The sequence below is a fragment of the Leptodactylus fuscus genome, chromosome 1 (genome assembly GCF_031893055.1).
Source record: "Leptodactylus fuscus isolate aLepFus1 chromosome 1, aLepFus1.hap2, whole genome shotgun sequence".
Lineage (NCBI taxonomy): Eukaryota > Metazoa > Chordata > Amphibia > Anura > Leptodactylidae > Leptodactylus > Leptodactylus fuscus.
The window spans coordinates 267453876-267474258 of NC_134265.1; the positions used below are offsets into that span (position 1 = coordinate 267453876).

The 20383-nt window shown below is 40.4% G+C and overlaps 1 protein-coding gene across 1 annotated transcript; it reads right to left on the minus strand.

The window, feature by feature from the left end:
- Positions 1-10: 10 nt before the first annotated feature.
- On the minus strand, positions 11-18291 carry NUDT6 (nudix hydrolase 6). The gene is made up of 5 exons (XM_075287246.1): positions 18099-18291; positions 15125-15328; positions 12508-12563; positions 2478-2532; positions 11-696 (listed from the first exon to the last, which is right to left on the minus strand). The coding sequence occupies exons 1-5, from the start codon at positions 18277-18279 to the stop codon at positions 308-310; spliced, it is 885 nt and encodes a 294-aa protein (XP_075143347.1). The 5' UTR covers positions 18280-18291; the 3' UTR covers positions 11-307.
- Between the last annotated feature and the right edge of the window lie 2092 nt (positions 18292-20383).

A 20383-nucleotide genomic window follows, 5' to 3' on the forward strand; every position in this document is an offset into this window, starting at 1 on the left:
TCAGGCAAAGAAGGAATAATATTATATAAAAAAACAAAACAAAAAAACAATTGTAAATATATAAGAAATGTGATCAGAAGGGATTTTAAATGAATTTCCTTGAATGCCAGTGGTTAAAGATGAAAAAGTAGAAAGAGTATATATTATCATTCTAAAATATACCTTAATTACATGTAAAATATTATGAATAAGTAGCATAATTATGACACAAATATTGCCCTTGTTGAGGTATATTTCATTCCTGAAGAGTTAGCTGGGTATAAACTGACGGATACATGTGTTGTTTTACTGTGAAACTTGCTAGAGGTCATTCCTGCGTTTCATAGGTAGCTGGCAATTCTTTGTGGTACAGAGAGTAAAAAAGTCCAGAGTAAACAGCTGGGTAGGTCCTCATAGTAAGGTCAATGTTGTGAAATCCCTCCTTGTATCCATACAGTAGAAGTTTAGCAATTCTGCTAGTAATGGGAGTGGTGTGGCTGGTGTATGCAAGTTCTCTAAGGTCCATCCATTCACACCTCAAGCATTCCTGAGGGCAGAAATTAATGCTATAAGACAATGGCCGTAGACGACATATAATATACATATCTGACTTTCCAAAGGCACCAGGGTGATTATGTTGCTGCCTTATGCTCAAGAAGGACTGAAACTCTGACTCGATGCCCGTCTCCTCAAAAACCTCCCGAACGGCAGTAACTCCTAAAGTGGGAGACAATAAAAAGTTAGGGTAGCTATATAAGGGAGCTCATGTTACAATTATCTGAAACGAGTATCCACAGTAGGAATGTTTGTATTTTTTTATATTGGTAAAAACATTTTGTTTTTGCATTATGTAAAAGTGCATTTGTTAAACATGCACCGTTTTAATAAGGAATTACATAAAAAGTGAAGAAACTTGGCACATATATTACTTTATCTTGAACTGGGCCAGAGTTACAGCTATTCCACAAATACCAAAGCAGGGCTTTGTTAACTGGACTTAGTCCTGGTACGTCTGGTACATAGATTAATGATCAGGAACACTGGAAGGTTTAAGGAAAACTGTCCTGTTTTATGAACTTAAAGGGAGACTGTCAAAAAGAAAATGACTTGGTCTTCTGCAGGCGGCATGTTATAGAGTAGGAAAAGATGAGCAATATTGATATATAGTTTTGTGGGACAAGTTTCAATATAACCTATCATTTATCCGTTTATTTTTTGTTCTTTATATGCTTAATAAAAGTCAGTGGGTAATCCTAATCTCTGAAGGCACAATCATTGTTACATCAGCCCACTGGACTAAGGGGATACCATAAACCCCCATTATCAATCAGAAGCATACTGCCATTTATCCCCTTATATGTCCTAAGTAGAGATGAGTGAGTAGTATTCGATCGAATACCTCCCCTGCATAGATATTGGTGTACTCAGTCGAATATCACGCGGTAAATGCAGTAAAAATTCGATGCCCCTCCCACCTTCCCTGGCGCTTTTTTTACACCAATAACTATGCAGGGGAGGTATTCAATCGCATACTACTCGCTCATCTCTAGTCCTAAGACATTTTATAGAATAAAGTAAAAATAGACTTTTTTTTCCCTTGTTATTGAAAAGAGAAGAAAAAAACAATTGGTATCACCTCATCCGTAACAACCCCTAAACTAAAATTAGCATGTTACTTATTGTACATTATTTCACATGATAAACATTAAAATTCAGATGACAGAATTGATGTTTTCTGATCGTCTCACCTCTCAAAAACAAAAAGTAATAACAACTGATCAAAAAGTCGTAAGTACCCACAAAGTACAAGGCCTTGTAAATCTACATTGAAATAAAATGTAAAAAGTTATGAACGCAGGAATAGGGATAAAATGGTACTGGTCTAAGGCTGAAATGTAATTGCTATAGGGTTAAAATATACAAAAGACAGCAGAGTTATGTGTCAGTAATATTTATTTGAGTCATAAATTTAAAATCTGAAGAAATTACAATTTTGGGAGAGTTTTTGCAACTTTTAAAATTGACTGTTAATTGGATAAGGATTTTTTTTTTACATGGGCTGCTAAAAGGTAATAAAAAAAAAAAAAAAGGCAGGATACAAAAAATAACATCTAAAAAGAACACCTGTTGTATCACCGAATGCTACCATGGTTCCCAATAGGTATTTGTTCACATGCCTGAAGCTATAGCTTGCCATGTTAAGCCAGCCCAGTCAGCCACTGATCAAAGCGGTGATGCTTGTGACCATTTTTTTTATGTGACCACTGGACTGTTAAGGACATATACTCAGGCAGCAGATTTTTTGCAAAAAATTCTGCAGCTGAATGTTGGTTTCCTTCCTTTGAATGGGGTTGTTTAGGTGGAAAAAACCCAGCAACACCCGCTGCATATCTGCAATAGGGACTACATAATGCAGAGTGTAGCAAATTTATACATCTATCACAAGTTCCCTTTAAATAAATTTTTCTTTTCATAAAGCAAATGAAATGGGTACTAACCAATATCTTCACCTGGATCAGACAATCCACCTGGGAATTTCCACGTATTTACAGTCTGAAATGTTGAATGGCAAATGTTAAATTTGTATTTTTTTTTCTGTCATTTATTATTTTTACATGTGGATCTCTCATGTACATACTTGAGAAAAATAACAAAAAAAATCATAAACTCTAGAAGTACTGTATGCAGTAATAATCAGAAAGAAAAGGTGAGTGACTGAAGGAGGCCATAAATTAGCTTACAAGGCCAAACAGTCCCTTCACTCTCACATGCCATTACCCTTATTGATGATGAGAATGGGGGTCCTCTTTCCCATTGCATACAGCAAAAATCATGTATACATACTGATACTCTATTCAGATTCTAGGAGACCAACAAAAATAATTGAGTACTATACTTGTACTAATATGGATTAGTGGTGCACATGTGTGACTACTGCTCTAAGTGGTGAGGCTCCCAGTGGTGGGATTCCTAAATTGATAATCTGTGATTGTGGGACAACCCCTTTAAGAGGTACCATACATAGAACCTTTGCAATATGCCTAGCCTGTTTATAGTCCTTCCAATATCATTGAAGTAAAAGAGAAGTGATTTGTATTTGACCACTCTTTTCCTTTCCATTTTATAACAAAGCAATAAGCAACATCCAAAATGCATAGCACAAAAGATATGGAACAAATATTACCAAACCATCTAACTATAACTAATAAGCTACAATGATTCTTTGTGTACAGAAGTACTTCCATGTATAGACTTGTAAATACTACTAATACACAGTTATTATTTATAAAGCTGGTGTACAATTTTTGAACTTTCGACTTGTATTTCAGTCGCGCTACTTTGGGATAAGATTATGTGACGTTCACACTTGCATCGCTGTCCACCCTTTGGGTTTCCGTCCTAATCCCTGAAAGAACTGCATAGGGGATGGCTTGCTGGCAGTCAGTTTTAAACCTATTCATTTCAATGGGTTTTTAAAGCAAACCGCCGCCGTTGTCCGTATGCAGTCCCTCCGCGGGGAAACGTTTTTTTTTTTTTGCATGGACACAAAGTCAGACATGCAGGACTTTGTGTCTATGCAAAAAAAGATGGTTTCACTGCAGAGAGGCTGCATACGGACACCGGCGGTTTGCTTTAAAAACGACGCAGACATCAAAATAAAATGATTCATTATTTTTAATTACATTATACAATTTTTAATATTGTACAATTAATTAGCTGCATAGTTTATTGCATATGTCAACAAGGTTTCATATGAATTCAGTCTCTGGCTTTGTACTGAACTAGATGTTTGTTACTGCGGATGGAGTCTGGCTGTGGAAAAATAGAGGAATCAGGATGTTTGAAAGCCTTTTCCCCCTAAGCTTGCCATTTAAAGAGGACCTTTCATCAGATTGGGCACAGGCAGTTCCATATACTGTTGGAAAGCTGACAGTGCGCTGAATTCAGTCAGAAGGGCGTTTCTGACAGTCTGTCAGGTACATCCTTCTCCACAGCAGCGCCTATAGTGTGAGTGGGGAGGAACGCCCCTTCCCCTCCTGATAATACTAGTCTATGGACGAGCACTGGGAGCAGAGGAAGGGGGCGTTACTCCCTGCTCACACTGTACAGCACTATAGGCGCTGCTGTGGAGAAGGACGTTCCTGACTGACTGTCAGAAACGCCCTTCTGACTGTAAAGAGCTACGGTACTGGGACTGATAGTGTTTTACCCGGGGCACAGATCGGGAAAGCCGTACTGCCCGTGCCCAAATCGGTGAAAGGTCCTCTTTAAAGGAGTTGTTCAGGATAACCTTTTTTGCAAGGAGGCCAAGAAAGGTGAGAAAAAACATAAACCCATACTCACCTGTCCCTGGTGTTTCGGTGTCTCCCCACTAATTAGCCTCAGCAGCCTAAGTAAAGGGTGTCGCTCACATATGTCACCTGTGACTTCCTGTGTCCTTCTGCCAAAACAAGATTGACTGGCAGGACCGGACTGTGGTGGGAGACACCAGAGCACATGGGGCAAGTGAGTATGTTTTTCAACTTCCTCTGCCTCCATGCAAAAAAAAAAAAAAAAAAAAAGTTATTCCAGACGACCCCTTGAAGGGTTTAACAACAAGTTAACCCCTATCCACAGGGTAACTTGTGAGTAATGGGGTCCAGCTGCTGGGATCCCCACTGATCAAGAGTGCTACACTTGTGTCTCTAGTATTCCCACTTAAGTAAATGGAGTGGGTGCGCATTTGTCTGAACATAGCTCCATTCAGTATGGGAGCAACACTCTATCCATTCTTGTGATTGCTGGGGGCCCTAGCAGTTGGACTTCCCTGACCAATCTACAATTTATGACCCTGTTATGCGGACAGGGAATAACTGCTAAGATTACATGCCTGTTTTGTTTTTTTGTATATGTGCTCTCAGTGTTTTCCACTGACAGCATATGGACATTTTGATTTTACGATCTTGTGAATGGCTCATCACATACATGAAAGATAGATCAAGTATTTTTTTTTTTAAAGCTAAACTTTGTACAGTTTGACCAGTGAAAAAGAAACACAAGTGACATCTGTGAAAAATTACCTTATGAATGAAACATATACGTGAAAAAAGCATGTGTGAATCAGGCCCAAGGCCCCACATATTGAAACACAGCTGAATAGTGCTGCTTGAAATTTTTTTTAAAAAACTCAGCGAAAATGCTTTTGTGTTACATTTTTACCTACTCCATATAAGTCTAAGGAGAAAGTGCAAAGTTTTCTGCAGCATTTGCTTTCACAACGTGGGAATAAGTATGAATAAAAATCACTTTGCTGAGACTGTAAATGCAGCATTTTTTTCTGCAACATGTGGCCTCAGTCTAAGGGCCCCTTCACACGGAGTTTACGCTCCATGTATTCTGTATACGCTCTGCTCATTTTGTTCATTTTACACGTGTAAAATGTACAGAATACACGGAGCGTAAACTCCGTGTGAAGGGGCCCTAAGAGAGAAAACTGTGTCACTAAGCTTTCTCAAGAGAGAAGTCGTATTTTAGATGATAACATTTTTTTTTTTTGAGGATTCATGTAAAACTTGCATGAAGCAGAGACAAACTTATAACTTAGATATACGTACAACACCAGTTTCACCACTGAATTATTAATATACACACGCTTCAAACTAATTCAATATAAACGGTACAAAAATATAAGACCCTATTCATACCAGCATCATAGATTCTGTGGCATTCCAATATTGTGACGGAAAAAAATAGCATTCAATACTGGAAACTCCTAAAATAAATGTGGACAGGGTCCAACTAAAACTGGGTAAAAATAAACAGTAATATTTTGCTTAGCGTTAGAGTTATGTGTTAGGGATTTCCTGGTAAGCTGCTGTCTGAGTATGACCACCATCATTATGAGATACCCATTAGACATACCGTACTCCCTCTGCTGGATTGTGTGCTATGCACAAGTTATCCCAGGATGGCTTGGTAGCTACACTCCAGGGACAACTAGACAGGAGAATGACAGGGATCCTTGTGCTCATCATGAGAGCTAACACCATAAAGGTCTGGTCTATGTATATAAACACTGTACAATGAAAATGTCATACAGCTAATAAAAAGTACTGGACATATACAGCATTTTAAAGATCTCTGGGAAGAGAAGAATTTATTGTCAATCATCTTGACTATGTCCTGCAGTCAAAACTGAGGCCTTGTTACAATTTATCATTGTTGATAATCCTTTGCAAACTACAAATTCCAGCAGCAAAATCTCTCTTCCGTCCTAGGCATATAACTTGCCCCTATAATGATAAACTGCAACAATACATTTGTTAGCTGACTGATAAGGAATACTTTTACAGCCTGACAATGTAAAAAAATGAAAGTGAAAGTGAAAAATGACGGCTTGAAAGCTCAAGAACAGAAAAAAAGACATTAAAACTATTATACATTCCTTAACTTTGTATAACATGATGAGTAATATTTTATTACATAAGGTTACACAACTGTCAAAAGCTGTTCTCTTGTTCTCCCATGCACATGCACTCTTGGCAAAGTAGGTATGATTATTCAATAGGGAAAGGGCAATAAGGAGTTGCCAGACACTCTTTTGTGGTAGCTTATCACCCATGAGAACCTACAAATCAGCATATTTAAACTAGACCTTACTTACCCTCCTCAACATCTGCTATCGGGGGTGCGTTTTACACCCCTATACATATTAAAGGAGTTGTCCAGTTTTAGCCGATATGTTATTGTTTGTATAATAAAAAGTTCAACAATTTTCCAATATACTTTATGTATCAATTCCTTTTCTATATCTCTGCTTGCTGTTATTCTTTGTTTACTTCCAGTAGATGAGTCCATGGTCATGTGATATCCAGTCCATAGTCATGTGATGAGCACACAGGTTCACAGCTCATTATAGTCACAGCTCAGTAATCAGACATGTGCCGGGCAATGGAGCTGTGCACTTGTGTGTCCATCACATGACCATGGACAAATCTACTGGAGGTAAACAAAGAATAACAGCAACCATAGCTATAGAAAAGGAATTGATACAGGAAGTATATTGAAAAAAATTACAAACAAGAACATTTATTTGCTGAAACTGGGCAACCCCTTTAAGCGGTCAGCAAGACACTCTGAAATCAGTGGATTCAGCAGACATTCATTAAATGCATATGGCCACGTAAAGATATTTACAGAAAAATGCTGCTAGTCATCTTTCTAAAGTGTATTAAATATTAGTGTTAGTGCTGCACATGACTGCAGCCAGTGTATAAGGAATTCTGTGCAAGAATAACTGTAAAAACATCTGAACCAACAGTAGTAAATAAAACTTCCTATGCTGACCACGTCATTGAGTTATGCTCTATATAAGAGACATTGAAAAGATAGAACTATGCATGGTCTCATTACTACCAAGCCCCCTGGTTAATAAGAGATGGCCTGGCTGATAGTGATGTGCTGTGTGACACCCTCATCTAACTTTCTATGTACCCCCAGCAACCTGTGACATGAACATGGTTATTCATATTCTAGTCTTCCACCTCAAAAATATCACGGTGTTGCCAGTAGAGGAGGGGTCCAGCGGCTTGGCAGTCACCCCCTATTCCAATTGGCAATATTAATCAGACTTTTCTAAAAAGATATTTAGGCAGAGAACCTCTTTTATAATATGGTAACCATACAGACGCTGCTATGGGAAGGGATAACTGTGCCTTGTAATAGCTTTTATTTAATCACAAATATATTTAACACAAGTGACTGATTTAATCTATATGTAATAGAGAAGGTGATTTAAAGTGTTGTTCTAAGTGCACTGCTTTCAGTGATGTCACTTTGTAAACTATTAAAATGCATCTATTTAATACCATGTATTATGTGCTTCATTTTCCTATGGTCTTTTATAATGTCAGAACTAAACATTCTGTCTACTCACTTTGTCTATGGTCAGTTGGTCCTGACTGATAGAAGTCACCCCCACTGGTTAAGCACTTACCCTCCAAGCTTCAAAATCGTTAAGACAACTCTTAGCCCCGTACACACGTGCACCCTCAGCTCCAGAGTTTGCATGTTTCCTCAAAATGTACAGCGGAATAAGCTGTTACCAGATGCCTCTCGTGGCAGGTTATAGCCAGCAAGAACCAATGATCAAGCATGTTGAAATACAACATGCCCAACCCTTACTGAGATCCACAGAATTGCTTGACATTTGGGGCCACACGGTGGCTCCAGCGCAGTGCTGGAGTCCTCGGTTCGAATCCTGCCAAGGGCATAAAAACCATCTACAAGGAGTTTGTATGTTCTCCCTGTGTTTGCGTGGATTTCCATCCCATACTCCAAAAACATACTGATAGGGAAAAATGTACATTGTGTGCTCCATGTGGGACATTTGTCTAATGTATATAGCCAGATTTATTTTGTTAAAGTAATACAGTAGTGAGATCTTTATGCATGTGGCCTTATTTAAACATTGAAGAGGACCTTTCATGTCCTCATTGAGACACGGTATTATATAGTGCTAGAAAGCCAACAGTTCAAATCAAAGGTTTTCTCAGTATGGGCCCCAGGAGTGGAAATATCAGTGCCGTAAGTTTAAGCACCGATATCCCTCCCCTTTTTTTTTTTATATGTATATTGTGAGCCCTCTATGGGGCTCACAATGTACTTTTTTTCCCCCTATCAGTATGCCTTTGTAGAATGGGAAGAAATCCATGCAATCCATGGGGAGAACATACAAACTCCTTGCAGATGTTGTTCCTGGCGAGATTCGAACCCAGGACTCCAGCGCTGCAAGGCTGCAGTGCTCACCACTGAGCCACCGTGTTGCCCTCTGATATCTCCCCTTTGTCAAAAAGGTGGCCTAACAGCTCGGTGTCATTGCTGGGCGGTAAGGAACGCCCCCCTTTACAGTACAAGTCTATGGAAGAGTAAGAAAAGCGAAAAGGACATGGGACGTCAAAGATAGACTTTCACCGGAAGAAAACAGTGGAGCAGCAGGAACGGACCATGCCGGGAGGGATTGGAGTACCAGGGAAAGGTGAGTATGATTTCCTCCCCCCCCACACTTACCCCAACCTAAAATAAAAAATATGCCCAGACAGCCTCTTGAAATAGCGCCTGCCAGCTATGACCTGATATGTCTTCTAAAAAAAAAAAAGTTATGAATACATTAACAACTACGACTGGGTGTTACCATTCCTTATGTCCCTACACAGCCTGACACTATGAAGACTGGTTGGACAATATCAGACTGTGGACACCTCACCGCCCCACAACTCAGTTATCATAAATCTCCAGTAGGAATAGCAGAAGAATATTGCACAATTATAAGAAAAGGTGCTCCAGACTGGTCATGTCATAGGAAAAGTCATTATTTACTAACACACATATGTCAGTAGAGGTGACACGTCTATAATCCACAGATACAATAAATGAGAAAAAGAAATACGCTGTCAGATGACCTGGCACTAAATGAATATTCCTGCCTGATATATCCCCACTTATATGTGGAGGAAGGAGTGTGTACGATCCTGTGCTGCTTGGCAGCCCCTTACCCTGTACGTCATGTACATTTACTACAGGGATTAGGAAGTGCCCACAGATCTTTGGAAGCAAATGAGTGTGGTATACTAGGTTGCAATACCAAACTGGAAACCCCTTTAAAATTAATAAGGACACTTTAAAACATTTCATTCCAAAAACACACAGTACAGGATGATAGTTTCCAATCTTATTGTGACTTCAATTTAGTTTCCAAGACAAAAGTTCGTTTCATTGTCTGCCAAGTATATTCCTCATCAGGAAAAATGGCCAGAGTAAGGGTTGGGGCCCTGCTAAAGGATAATACTCTGCACACATTACACAAATAAAATGCTATTTTCTGCCGGGTGTCTGGTGTGGCCCAGCTTTCATTGTATTGTGCTAATGATGTACAAGGCAGTATGTAAAAAACATGCTGTTTATTAGATGCATCTTGCAGAGTTGTGTACTATTACATTTATGGGGGTTTCTATCTGAAGACATATAATTATTTGCCCAAAAGGAAAAAAATAGGAATCTGTTCCCAGTACATTAGAGAAGAGACAATTGAAAACATTTCAACTCCTTCATAACCAGGTTATATACAAAAAAAACCAAACACTTAGTTTTGGCAAATTAACATTCCCTCAGCACAGAAATACTTGTCTGTACTTAATAGCTCAACTGGACAAAATATCTATAAAGAGGATATGTCTGTTGCAGTGGCGTAAATACTGGGGTAGCAGCTGCCACAGGGCCCGAGACATTAGGGGGCCCTGATCTTTCTTTGTTCTGTGTTTTTATTGGCTTTTACCTGCTAGATTAACCCGAGTAGGTAACGGGCCATATTTACTTACCAATCCTTGCCCCTGCTCATGGCCACCTGCGCTTCCCCTAAGTAAGGCCACGGGCCCGCAATCCCCAACACACACTGCTATCATTAGACTTGGGGGTCTTTTCAGACTGGCTTCAGTTACAAGCTCTTTGTGGACTGAGTGTAGGATAATGCTATTGTTTATTTTGTGGTGGTAAAACTTAACAACAGACTGGTGGCATAACTAGGAATGGCTGGGTCCCAAGGCGAACAATTGACATGACCCCCCCCCCCATCCTTGCACACACCGCATTCCTGCACATTATTATGCCCTATAGTGGCCCCTGATGATGGGAGTCATTTTGCCTTCTAGCAAGTGTGAAGCTTTCACTTTTTGCCCTTTGGTAAGTATGAAGCTTTTAGCCGGAGCAGAGGAGCGAGACTTCTGCTCCCTTTGGTGTACTCTGCAATGGTAACAATCGGTGCACTGTGGGACCATGTTCTATACAGTAAGGCTACATTCAGACAACTGAGGCGCAAAACAGCCTTGAAAAAATTCTATTTTTCAGCCATCTTGCACCTGAGGCGGACCCGTTTTAACGGATCCCCCATAGATTTGAGTGTATGAGCTTAATGCTGGCATGTGACCTTTAAAAAAACGGACATCACACGGCCATTATTTACTGTTGTATGAATGTAGCCTAGGCAAGTTTGTACAAAACTGTGAATATATTGTAAAAAAAATAAAAATAATTATCCCCCATATAATCCCTTTAAGATTGTTCCACACTAGTAATTATTAAGATACATCTGGTGAACTCAAGGGTGGGCATGGTACATGGTACTTTTCTAGCCATAAAACATCTATTTTGTTTGTGGGCTTGTCTTGAATGATGAACAAACATTCTGCAATATGCCCCTTTATATTGGCTGGTAACAAGAGATTATTCTCCTTCTAATGTTCTTTCTCAGGAACCTTCCATATGATACTGATATTTACTGTACAAAATCTGTCCCCACACACAATAGTTAGGAAGTCATTTCTTTTCCATACTCCGAAGACAACTGAATTTTGTGCATTCTGAGTGCCAACTCATACCAGGTCACTGCCCATGAAGAACCTGAGCACTGCTCCATGCTGTGGCTAAGAACAATGAAGGGTCATAGTAAGTGTCCACCTTGGGTCTCATGACTCCAGTAAGCATATTATGGTAGAGGGGGTGTAGAATGTGAACAGTGACAGGCAGTGAATAGGACCACAAGCACCTGACTGACTGCGCATCTGATATGAGTACGAGCTTGCAGCGGGATACAGTTGGGTGACACTCAGAATGACATCAGAGTGCATTCCGTTATACACTTACCTTTATGGGAGCATTTTTTTCCTTTCCATTCTGAGGAAATGGAAAATGATAGGACCTGCTCTATTTTTGGACGGTCCCTCAGATGGCACACTCAAGCATAAGCATGGAGCCTAAAAGGACAGTGCTAACTAGCACTTACTACTTCTGATGACATGCCATGGAATCTGAAAATATGCCTGCGGCTCTCCACAAGATCAAGGAAAAGCCTAATAGGCTAATAGCCTTAATAGGCACAAGACTTTTTAAAGGGGTTTTCCAGCCCCAAATAGAATTTTCATAGTGATGACCTATCCAGAGGTCCACTAGCTATCATTGATCATTAATTTTCTGAAATGCAAATGCCAAATTATAAACATACAATTTCCTGACACTATGTGTATTAGACCTCCTGTATGCAACGCCACTGTAAAAATGATCAATAATATGTACAAGAAGTACGTGTAAAACTAAAATACTGGGAAATTTATTTAAAGGAAGTATGACTAGAACACAGTCCTGCAGATACAGGTTAGGGTCACCAGAATCAAACTATTTTCTCCCCTGTTGTCCAGACATCACTGTTTTTGTCGCTATTCAGATGAATTCATTCCTCCAAACAACTCATTTACATATTGATAAAAATAGCGATATCTCGGCAATGTGGGCATCAACTCATAAGGGGAAAACACCAATTGATTCAGGTGACCCTAACTTATCTATCTGCAAGGCTGGGTTGATATGCTGGGTTCCGGTGACAGATACCCTTGCTTTTTAAGTATATGGTAAATGCATTTGTTGGTAAGTATTGCACAATATTTGGCTTCTAATGATCAATGTCACTTGGTCTCAGCCTGTATTTAATCACTTACATACCTTATTTCTGTCCTGTACAACCAATACTTTCCCGGAGACTTCATCCAGAACAGCACCTGGAAAAGATTACCGATTACAGTACTGAAAGCAACCAGGAAAACATAAAGGCTTGTAGTTAAGACTCACAGATTGGACTGCAAACAAGCAGTTCAAGGGGGTTTCTTGGAGTTCCCTGGTGGCAGTAATAGTGATAACTTAAAAAAGTTTCTATATTCTCCCTCCACATTCCTCCCTTAAGGAGTGGTAGCTTTAAGGGTATGTTAACACTGTAGAATTTATTGCTGACTTTGAGGCGGATTCCACCTCAATTTCACCACCAAAATTCTGCCCTGAATCTTATTTTCAATGGGAGGCAGAGACTAAAGCAGGATGCTGAAAACATAAGCATACGACTTGATCTTGCTGCAAAACCCACAGTGCAAGATACTCAGCTTATCAGGAAAACCAAAGGGCCAGAAAACAAAGAGGAATCTGAGGTGGAAGTCGTCTCAATTCCTCTTCATTTGCTGCCATCTGACAGGACCCTACTTATCTCCTCCAGTGCTCCAACATAATGTCACAGACTATTGCTTCAGTCAATCACTCAGGACTGTGACTGCCTGAAGATGTAGTCGGTGACGTGCTGGCAACATGAGCTGACGAGGAGAATGAGGAAAGGTGACTATAGACGCTTTTAGGTTATCACTATCCCTGACATTATTTTTACTCTCCCTAGATAATCTCTTAAACAGTCAAAGCTATATAAAAGCCAGTGCTATTAGATGGTATTTACAATGGGGGGGAAGTTCACCACTACAGAAAGAGTAAAGGTAAGTTCGCACGGTGGAAACCTTTTCCGCCGTGTGACTTTTCTGTGTGGCTAACCGCAACACAGGAGTGAGTCTCGAGCCGTGGACGCTGCGGCTGACTCAGCTGCGGAATACGTGGGAAGATAAGGCATACCGCTTTTTTTTCCCCCACTAGCTGAAAATAAAATCGCTAGTGGGAAAAAAAGTAAGGGATTCCCATGGAAATGAATGGGAGACGTTTTTGCAGGCGGATTTTGCGTCATAATCCACCTGCAAAATACTCTGTGTGAACATACCCTAACAGGTCTTAGAATTGTGAGAGAAAACCACAGGAGGTTTTCCATGTTGGTCGAATCTTGCTTACTAAAGTCAAATACACTGGAATTTTTTAAGTGTTTGAATTAGACAGTTCACAGTAAAATATCATATACAAAGAAGACTGTATAGCTAAGGTTCCATGCATTGTTTTTAACTTCTAGCACACTGACCCATTATTTTCTTATGACCCCATAGACATGCCCATGTATTATGAGTCCATGGGGCCTAGTGTCCTGGGGGAAACCTTGTGACAGGTTCTATTCCTGTGAATTTTGCAGCACGGGCTCATTAACTAAATGACTGGGTCCATGGACAGCACACGAATGTGCACACCATGTGGCATTTCTCACGGACCCATACATGAACATATGTTTGAGCACGTAGCCTGAGGCTGAGTACATATTGGCCATCAATATCTATTATTATAACAGTACAAATGATACTGCACCGCTTTTTCCTGGCAAATGTGATATTCTGAAACAGAGGTTGTGAACAAAGATGTGAACAGAGCCCTAGTTAATAAGGGCAAAATATACACTACAGCTCACTGAAAACAAAACAACTCAGAACATGTAGCAACATGTCTATCAAAGTTTGTTTCTTGAGTTGCTGCCCTCTGCTGGGCAGATAAAGGATAAGCCAACTATTTCATTCTCCGATAATACATACAAGGGAGCTTCTGCTGCATTTAATACAAAGCTGAAAAGTTTATTTCCCTGCAAGAAGAACTTTTCTCTCCATATTTTGTGCGGGAACCAAACGGAAACCGCATGGACCCCATTATGGCCTATGGGGCTGCAGGTTTCCGTAGGTAACTGCTTATTTATGCGTATAGGTTTCTGTTTGGGGGGGTCCCCAAGCGGATTCCCCGAACGGAAACTTGAACACAGATGTGAACTGGGCCTGAATTAAAAAACAAAACAAACAAAAAAAAGAACAACATAAGCAGCCGCAAACCTGATTTCAGCTCTTACAATGTGTTTTTAATTGCACCATCTGCATACATCCTAAAGCCGGTTGTGCTGACTGGCTTCCATTAAGGAACAGCATGGATGGCGTGCGGGCGACACTCGAATGTAACCTTTAAACATTTGAGACCCTGTAGCTAGGGCAAGCTCTTTGTGTCCTGATTTAATACCAGATGTACTACAGAGACCTGATGGCCCCAGCAACTGCATTATATATCAACAGTCTACTCCAGACTCCTGCTCATTGTCTTTTTTTTTGTCTATGCTGATGTTAAAGGGGATGTCTGGAATTAACAATTTTTAAGGCCTGTTCTTAGGATAGGCCCTAAACATTTGACCGGTCAGAGCAAGGGGATAGTTTTGACCATGAAACCATCCCTGCATACACCCCTGGAGCATTTGAACAACCATTGTTCAACTATCAACCTACTTCTAGCTTGTGTGTAAGAATACAAATGAAATGCATGAGTGAGTTCTATATTTTGGGTATAATCACATTTTACAAAAAAATACCTCAAATGGCAAACTAGCTATTTAACTAACCTGCCACTCCTACTTGATGTGTGGCATACCCAGGCAGCTTGTTTGGACCATCCTTTAACCAAAGAGTCAATGTGGATGTGTCATTTTGAGCATGGTGAAATGTAAATCCCTCAGAAGCAGCATGGGTTATCAATCCACTGAGCATGATGGGAATGTGCATCCACACTGCAGTCCTGCCTTCTTCTCTCCATTTTTTAATGGCACCTGTGGGATAACATGCAGTTAATAATAATAATAATACATTTTATTTATGTAGCACCAACATATTCCACAGCACTGTACAATTTGAAGGGTTCAAATACAGACAGATACATTACAAAGAAATAGTCACTTCACACAATGGGACTGAGGGCCCTTCTCGCAGGAGCTTACAATCTATGAGGTAGAGGGGGTGATACAAGAGGTAGCAGAGGCAGCATCAGAAGTAGCATTGCTTATACAATGGTCAGACAATTTTGTAATAGAGGTTACTGTCATTACACAAACATAAAATAGTATGAGCCATCACCAGTCGTGTCCTTTAACGTGCAGATGGTGCCTGGGCATATAAAGTTAGCTTGAAACATCATATCGTGTGGGGTAATGGGGGAGCAGGAACAGAGGAGGGTTTGTTTTAGGGATTCTAATTACGTAACGGAAGGGTTTACATTAGGAATTGTGATAGGCCTGTCTGAAAAGATGCGTCTTTAGTTTGCGCTTGAAACTGTAAAAATTGGGAGTTAATTTGATTGTCCGGGGTAGAGCATTCCAGAGAAATGGTGCAACTTGTGAGAAGTCTTGTATACGAGCATGGGAGGTTCTAATAATAGAGGATGTAAGTCTTAGGTCATTTAGTGAACGGAGAGCACGGGTTGGGCGGTAGACAGAGATGAGGAAGGAAATGTAGGGAGGTGCGGCATTATGGAGAGCCTTGTGGGGGAGGGTGATAACTTTATATTTTATTCTATAATGAATAGGCAGCCAATGTAGCGACTGGCACATACTGGAGGTATTGCTGTAGCGTGCAGTTGTGTTATCTCTTTTATTGCAGTATATATGACCTATATTGGACACTGAATCTGATACCAACTGCACAAAAACTGGAAATAAAACAGATTTTTATTTTAAGAAAAACTATTATTATCTCACAACTTAATCTTTCATCTTGGCAAGTCTAAACTAAAAGAGGATCTGTCACCAAGTACAACATACTAAATGTCATACATCATTTGATTCTGACTGTGCCCCTGATCAATTTGTTTTTTTTTATTTCTAAAATCCATCCACCTGTTGAAAAAATATAAACCCTAGAAGATTACATGTAACCTAGCTCTTATTCCCCAAATAGGCAGCAGCCATTTATTTTCTACGAGATAAAAAGGTTCCCGCTCACTCCGTACATAAAATCTAGTTTACATGTAATCTTCCAGGGGTTATATTTTTTGAATGTAAGGACAAATTATAGGGATAAAAACGCCAAATTGTTTAGGGGTACAGCAAGAATGAAATTATATATGGCATTTTGTACTTGGTAACAGATCCTCTTTAAAGAGCCCAAATATGGACTGATATATCAGGCTATGTGAATCAGACATTTTTTCTCATGAGCAACTTGTTTTCATAGGCTTGAAGAGGGCGGAGTGTGGGTGTTGGGGTTTTTACTTTTGTACCGTAATTGAAAAATTACAAAAAAAAAACAAAAAACCAAAAAACACAAAAGTCAACATCAATGTATAAAATACTAGTTTTGAAAAATTTCCTCCTTGTGGTTTTGACTGACATATTATGTAAGTGTCCAGTACTGCAGAGAATATTGGACAACCCTACCTTCCAGTCTATAACATTCCCTTATTGTCTGTACTTGAAGGAACTGACAGATAAACTTCAGCTGCAACATTTATATTCTGTTCTGGTTGGCTCAGATGAAAACAACCGATTAGCCTTAAAACTAAGTTCACATTTGCCTCGTGGGTTTTGTTTCAAATGTAAGCCACATCACTCTACTTGATCCATTAGATGGTAAGTCCCACTAACTTATAACGTGTTTCACCATAATATTTTGATGGGAAAGATATCACTTAATGCAAAGCTATTTTTCTCATTAAAGAGGACCTTTCACCGATTTGGGCACAGACAGTTCTATATACTGCTGGAAAGCTGACAGTGCACTGAATTCAGCGTACTGTCAGCTTTCCCGATCTGTGCTCCGGGTAAAGAGCTATCGGTCCTAGTACCATAGCTCTTTACAGTCAGAAGGGCGTTTCTGACAGTCAGTCAGGAACGTCCTTCTCCACAGCATCACCTATCGCGCTGTACAGTGTGAGCGGGGAGGAACGCCCCCTCCCTCTGCTCACAGTGCTCGTCCATAGACGAGTATTATCAGGAGGGGAGGGGGTGTTCCTCCCCGCTCACACAGTACAGCGCAATATTTGCTGCTTTGAAGAAGGACGTATCTGACTGTCAGGAACGCCCTTCTGACTGTAAAGAGCTACAGTACCGGGACCGATAGCTCTTTACCTGGGGCACAGATCAGGAAAGCTGACAGTGCGCTGAATTCAGCGCACTGTCAGCTTTCCAGCAGTATATAGAACTGCCTGTGCCCAAATCGGTGAACGGTCCTCTTTAAATATGATGGAATTTGTAACACAGTCTCTTCTGCAGATGTGATCAGAGCACGGTGGCTCAGTGGTTCGCTCTGCTGACTTGAGTCCTGGAGTCCCTTCTGCAAATCTGAAAGACGTCTGCATGCTCTTCCAGTGTTTCCTCCCATGCTGCAAAAACATACTGGTAGCGAATTTAGATGGTGAACCCTATATAGGACAGTGAGTGACAATGTCTGTAAAGCGCTATACAAATAAGGGAAATAAATAACAGGACCTTACTGAAACTATGTCGCTATCCCAAAGCTCTGTGACAGTTTTCTACCTAGACCCATGCACTTATTAGCGTAACTAGATCAGTTTCTATGGCATAGTTAGCACTGGCATACACTTGCCCTGTAACCAGCTCCTGAAGGCAGCCTCATCTTTCTGGTGTTCTGGCTGCAATTGCACACTCACTCCCCCAAACTTGTCTAATGTGCCCTCCGGCCAAGACCTCGAGGTGAGAGAACGAGCCCACACTCTGGAGCACTGGATTCGAGCGCCCCAAACCCGGCGTGCCCCCAACCACAACATCCTGACATAAACTACAAGTTATATAACCAGAGTGCAGGCTAGTCCTAAGCCGCCATGTTTTCTACTGGCATAGTGAATGTTACACTTAGAGCCTCAGCGAACAAGCTCTGTCTTGCATATAAAATGGCGACATGATTATGCGTGCGCACTGTGGAAGACGTAGACGGAACCTCATGTTCTTTAATAACTCTATAAATATACCGGCAAAGAGCCACGCCAGAATGTAACATGGTAGAGCCACACTCACATACGTCATTTGCAAGTAACCAATCAGCTATCAGGGAGCTTTAAAGTGACGTATTACCGTACTATGTGTAATACCGACGATGCCTAGTTGTTTTGCGACTTCTGATCAAATAAGAATTTGCGCTTTTACATCATGCTATATGGCAGTAGCGAAGTGTGGGGAAGTTCAGTGTGAGCGCGCCTGTGTATACCGGTATGCGCGTGTCTAGAACGGAGTTGCTCCTGATAGTTCCTTCCTCCGGCAACTCCAGTCTAGTCACCTCACTACTGACCTGCTAGGGCCAACGCTAACGTAGACTGCTCATTACCAAGGTGACTAGAATGGAGTTACTTAGGAGCTGCCACTAGAAGCTCTAGTCACCTCACTACAGGAGCAGAGTGTCTGTAGAGTGGATCCTGGAGTCAGAATTGGCCAAGAGGGACATTATAATATATTGAGTTTTGTAATGATTATTAATAGGAATGGAGGAAAAGCACATTCCTGGTCATGTATACATATGGCACTCATAAATTATATGTGTGTATGTGTATAAGATATATATACTATATACTGTGTTTCTCCAAAAATAAGCCCTACCTGAAAGTAATCCCTATCTCCAGTTCATTAAAATAAAAAAAAGTGTCCAGATAGCTTTACATGTAAAAAAGTAAATAAAATACAGCAGAACCTATACAAGAGACCCTTCAATGAAAGCAGACACCCCAAAAAGAATTGCACCCCCCCAGGAGAATCACACATTGACTTTAACCCCGCCGATGCCATTTTTTGATTTTCATTTTTGACTCCCCTCCATAACTTTTTTATTTCTCCGCTCCCAGAGCCATATGAGGTCTTAATTTTTGCGGGACAAAATTTTCTTCATGATGCCACCATTAATTATTCTATATAATGTACTGGGAAGCTGGAAAAAAATTCTGAATGGGGTGGATTTGAAGAAAAAATGCATTTCTGCGACTTTCTTACGGGCTTTGGTTTTACGGTGTTCACTGTGCAGCCAAAATGACATGTCCCCTATATTCTGTGTTTCGGTACGGTTCCAGGGATACCAAATTTATATGGTTTTATTTACATTTTGTCCCCTTAAAAAAATCCAAAACTGTTAAAATTTTTTTCTTCTAAAAGTCACCATATTCTGACAGCTGTAACTTTTTATACGTCCGTGTACGGGGATGCATAGGGCGTCTTTTTTTGCGGGACCGGGTTTACTTTTTAGTTTTACCATTTTTGGGAAATGCTATTGCTTAGATCACTTTTTATTCAAATTTTATCAGAATCAAAACAGTGAAAAAACGGCGGTTTGGCACTTTTGACTATTTTTCCCTCTACGGCGTTTACCGAACAGGAAAAATATTTTTATAGATTTGTAGAGCGGGCGATTTTGGATGTGGGGATACCTAACATGTATGTGTTTCACAGTTTTAACTACTTTTATACAGTATGTGTTCTAGGGAAAGGGGGGTGATTTGAATTTTTAATACTTTTTATATTATATATATATATATATATATATATATATATATATTTTTTTTTTTTTTGCATTTATTAGATCCCCTAGGGGTGTTGAGCCCCAGGATGTCTGATCACTAATGCAATGCATTACAATGCTAATGCATTGCAAAAATTCATCCTTTCTTTTGCAGGCTGCATAGACCAGCCTGCAAAAGAGAGAGATTGCAGATTGGCCGGGGAGCTTTGTAAAGGCTCCCAGCTGTCATGGCAACGTGACGTCAGCCCTGGAGCATGCTCCAGGAGCCAGTGATCACCGGCAAAATGGCGGCGCCCATGCGCCGCTGCGAAAATGGCGCTGGAGGGGTTAATGCCTCCGATCGGTCCGGGGACCGATGGGAGACATTAGAG

Bases quoted from the DNA above. Each gene is read 5' to 3' on its own strand.
- NUDT6 (XM_075287246.1), bottom strand. From the start codon at position 18,279: ATGTTGTGGTTGGGGGCACGCCGGGTTTGGGGCGCTCGAATCCAGTGC. The intron at 15,329-18,098 runs GCAAGTGTATGC...GTTATCCCACAG, and splicing joins CTTCAGGAGCTGGTTACAGG to GTGCCATTAAAAAATGGAGA. The intron at 12,564-15,124 runs GTTAGTTAAATA...AATCTTTTCCAG, and splicing joins ACATCAAGTAGGAGTGGCAG to GTGCTGTTCTGGATGAAGTC.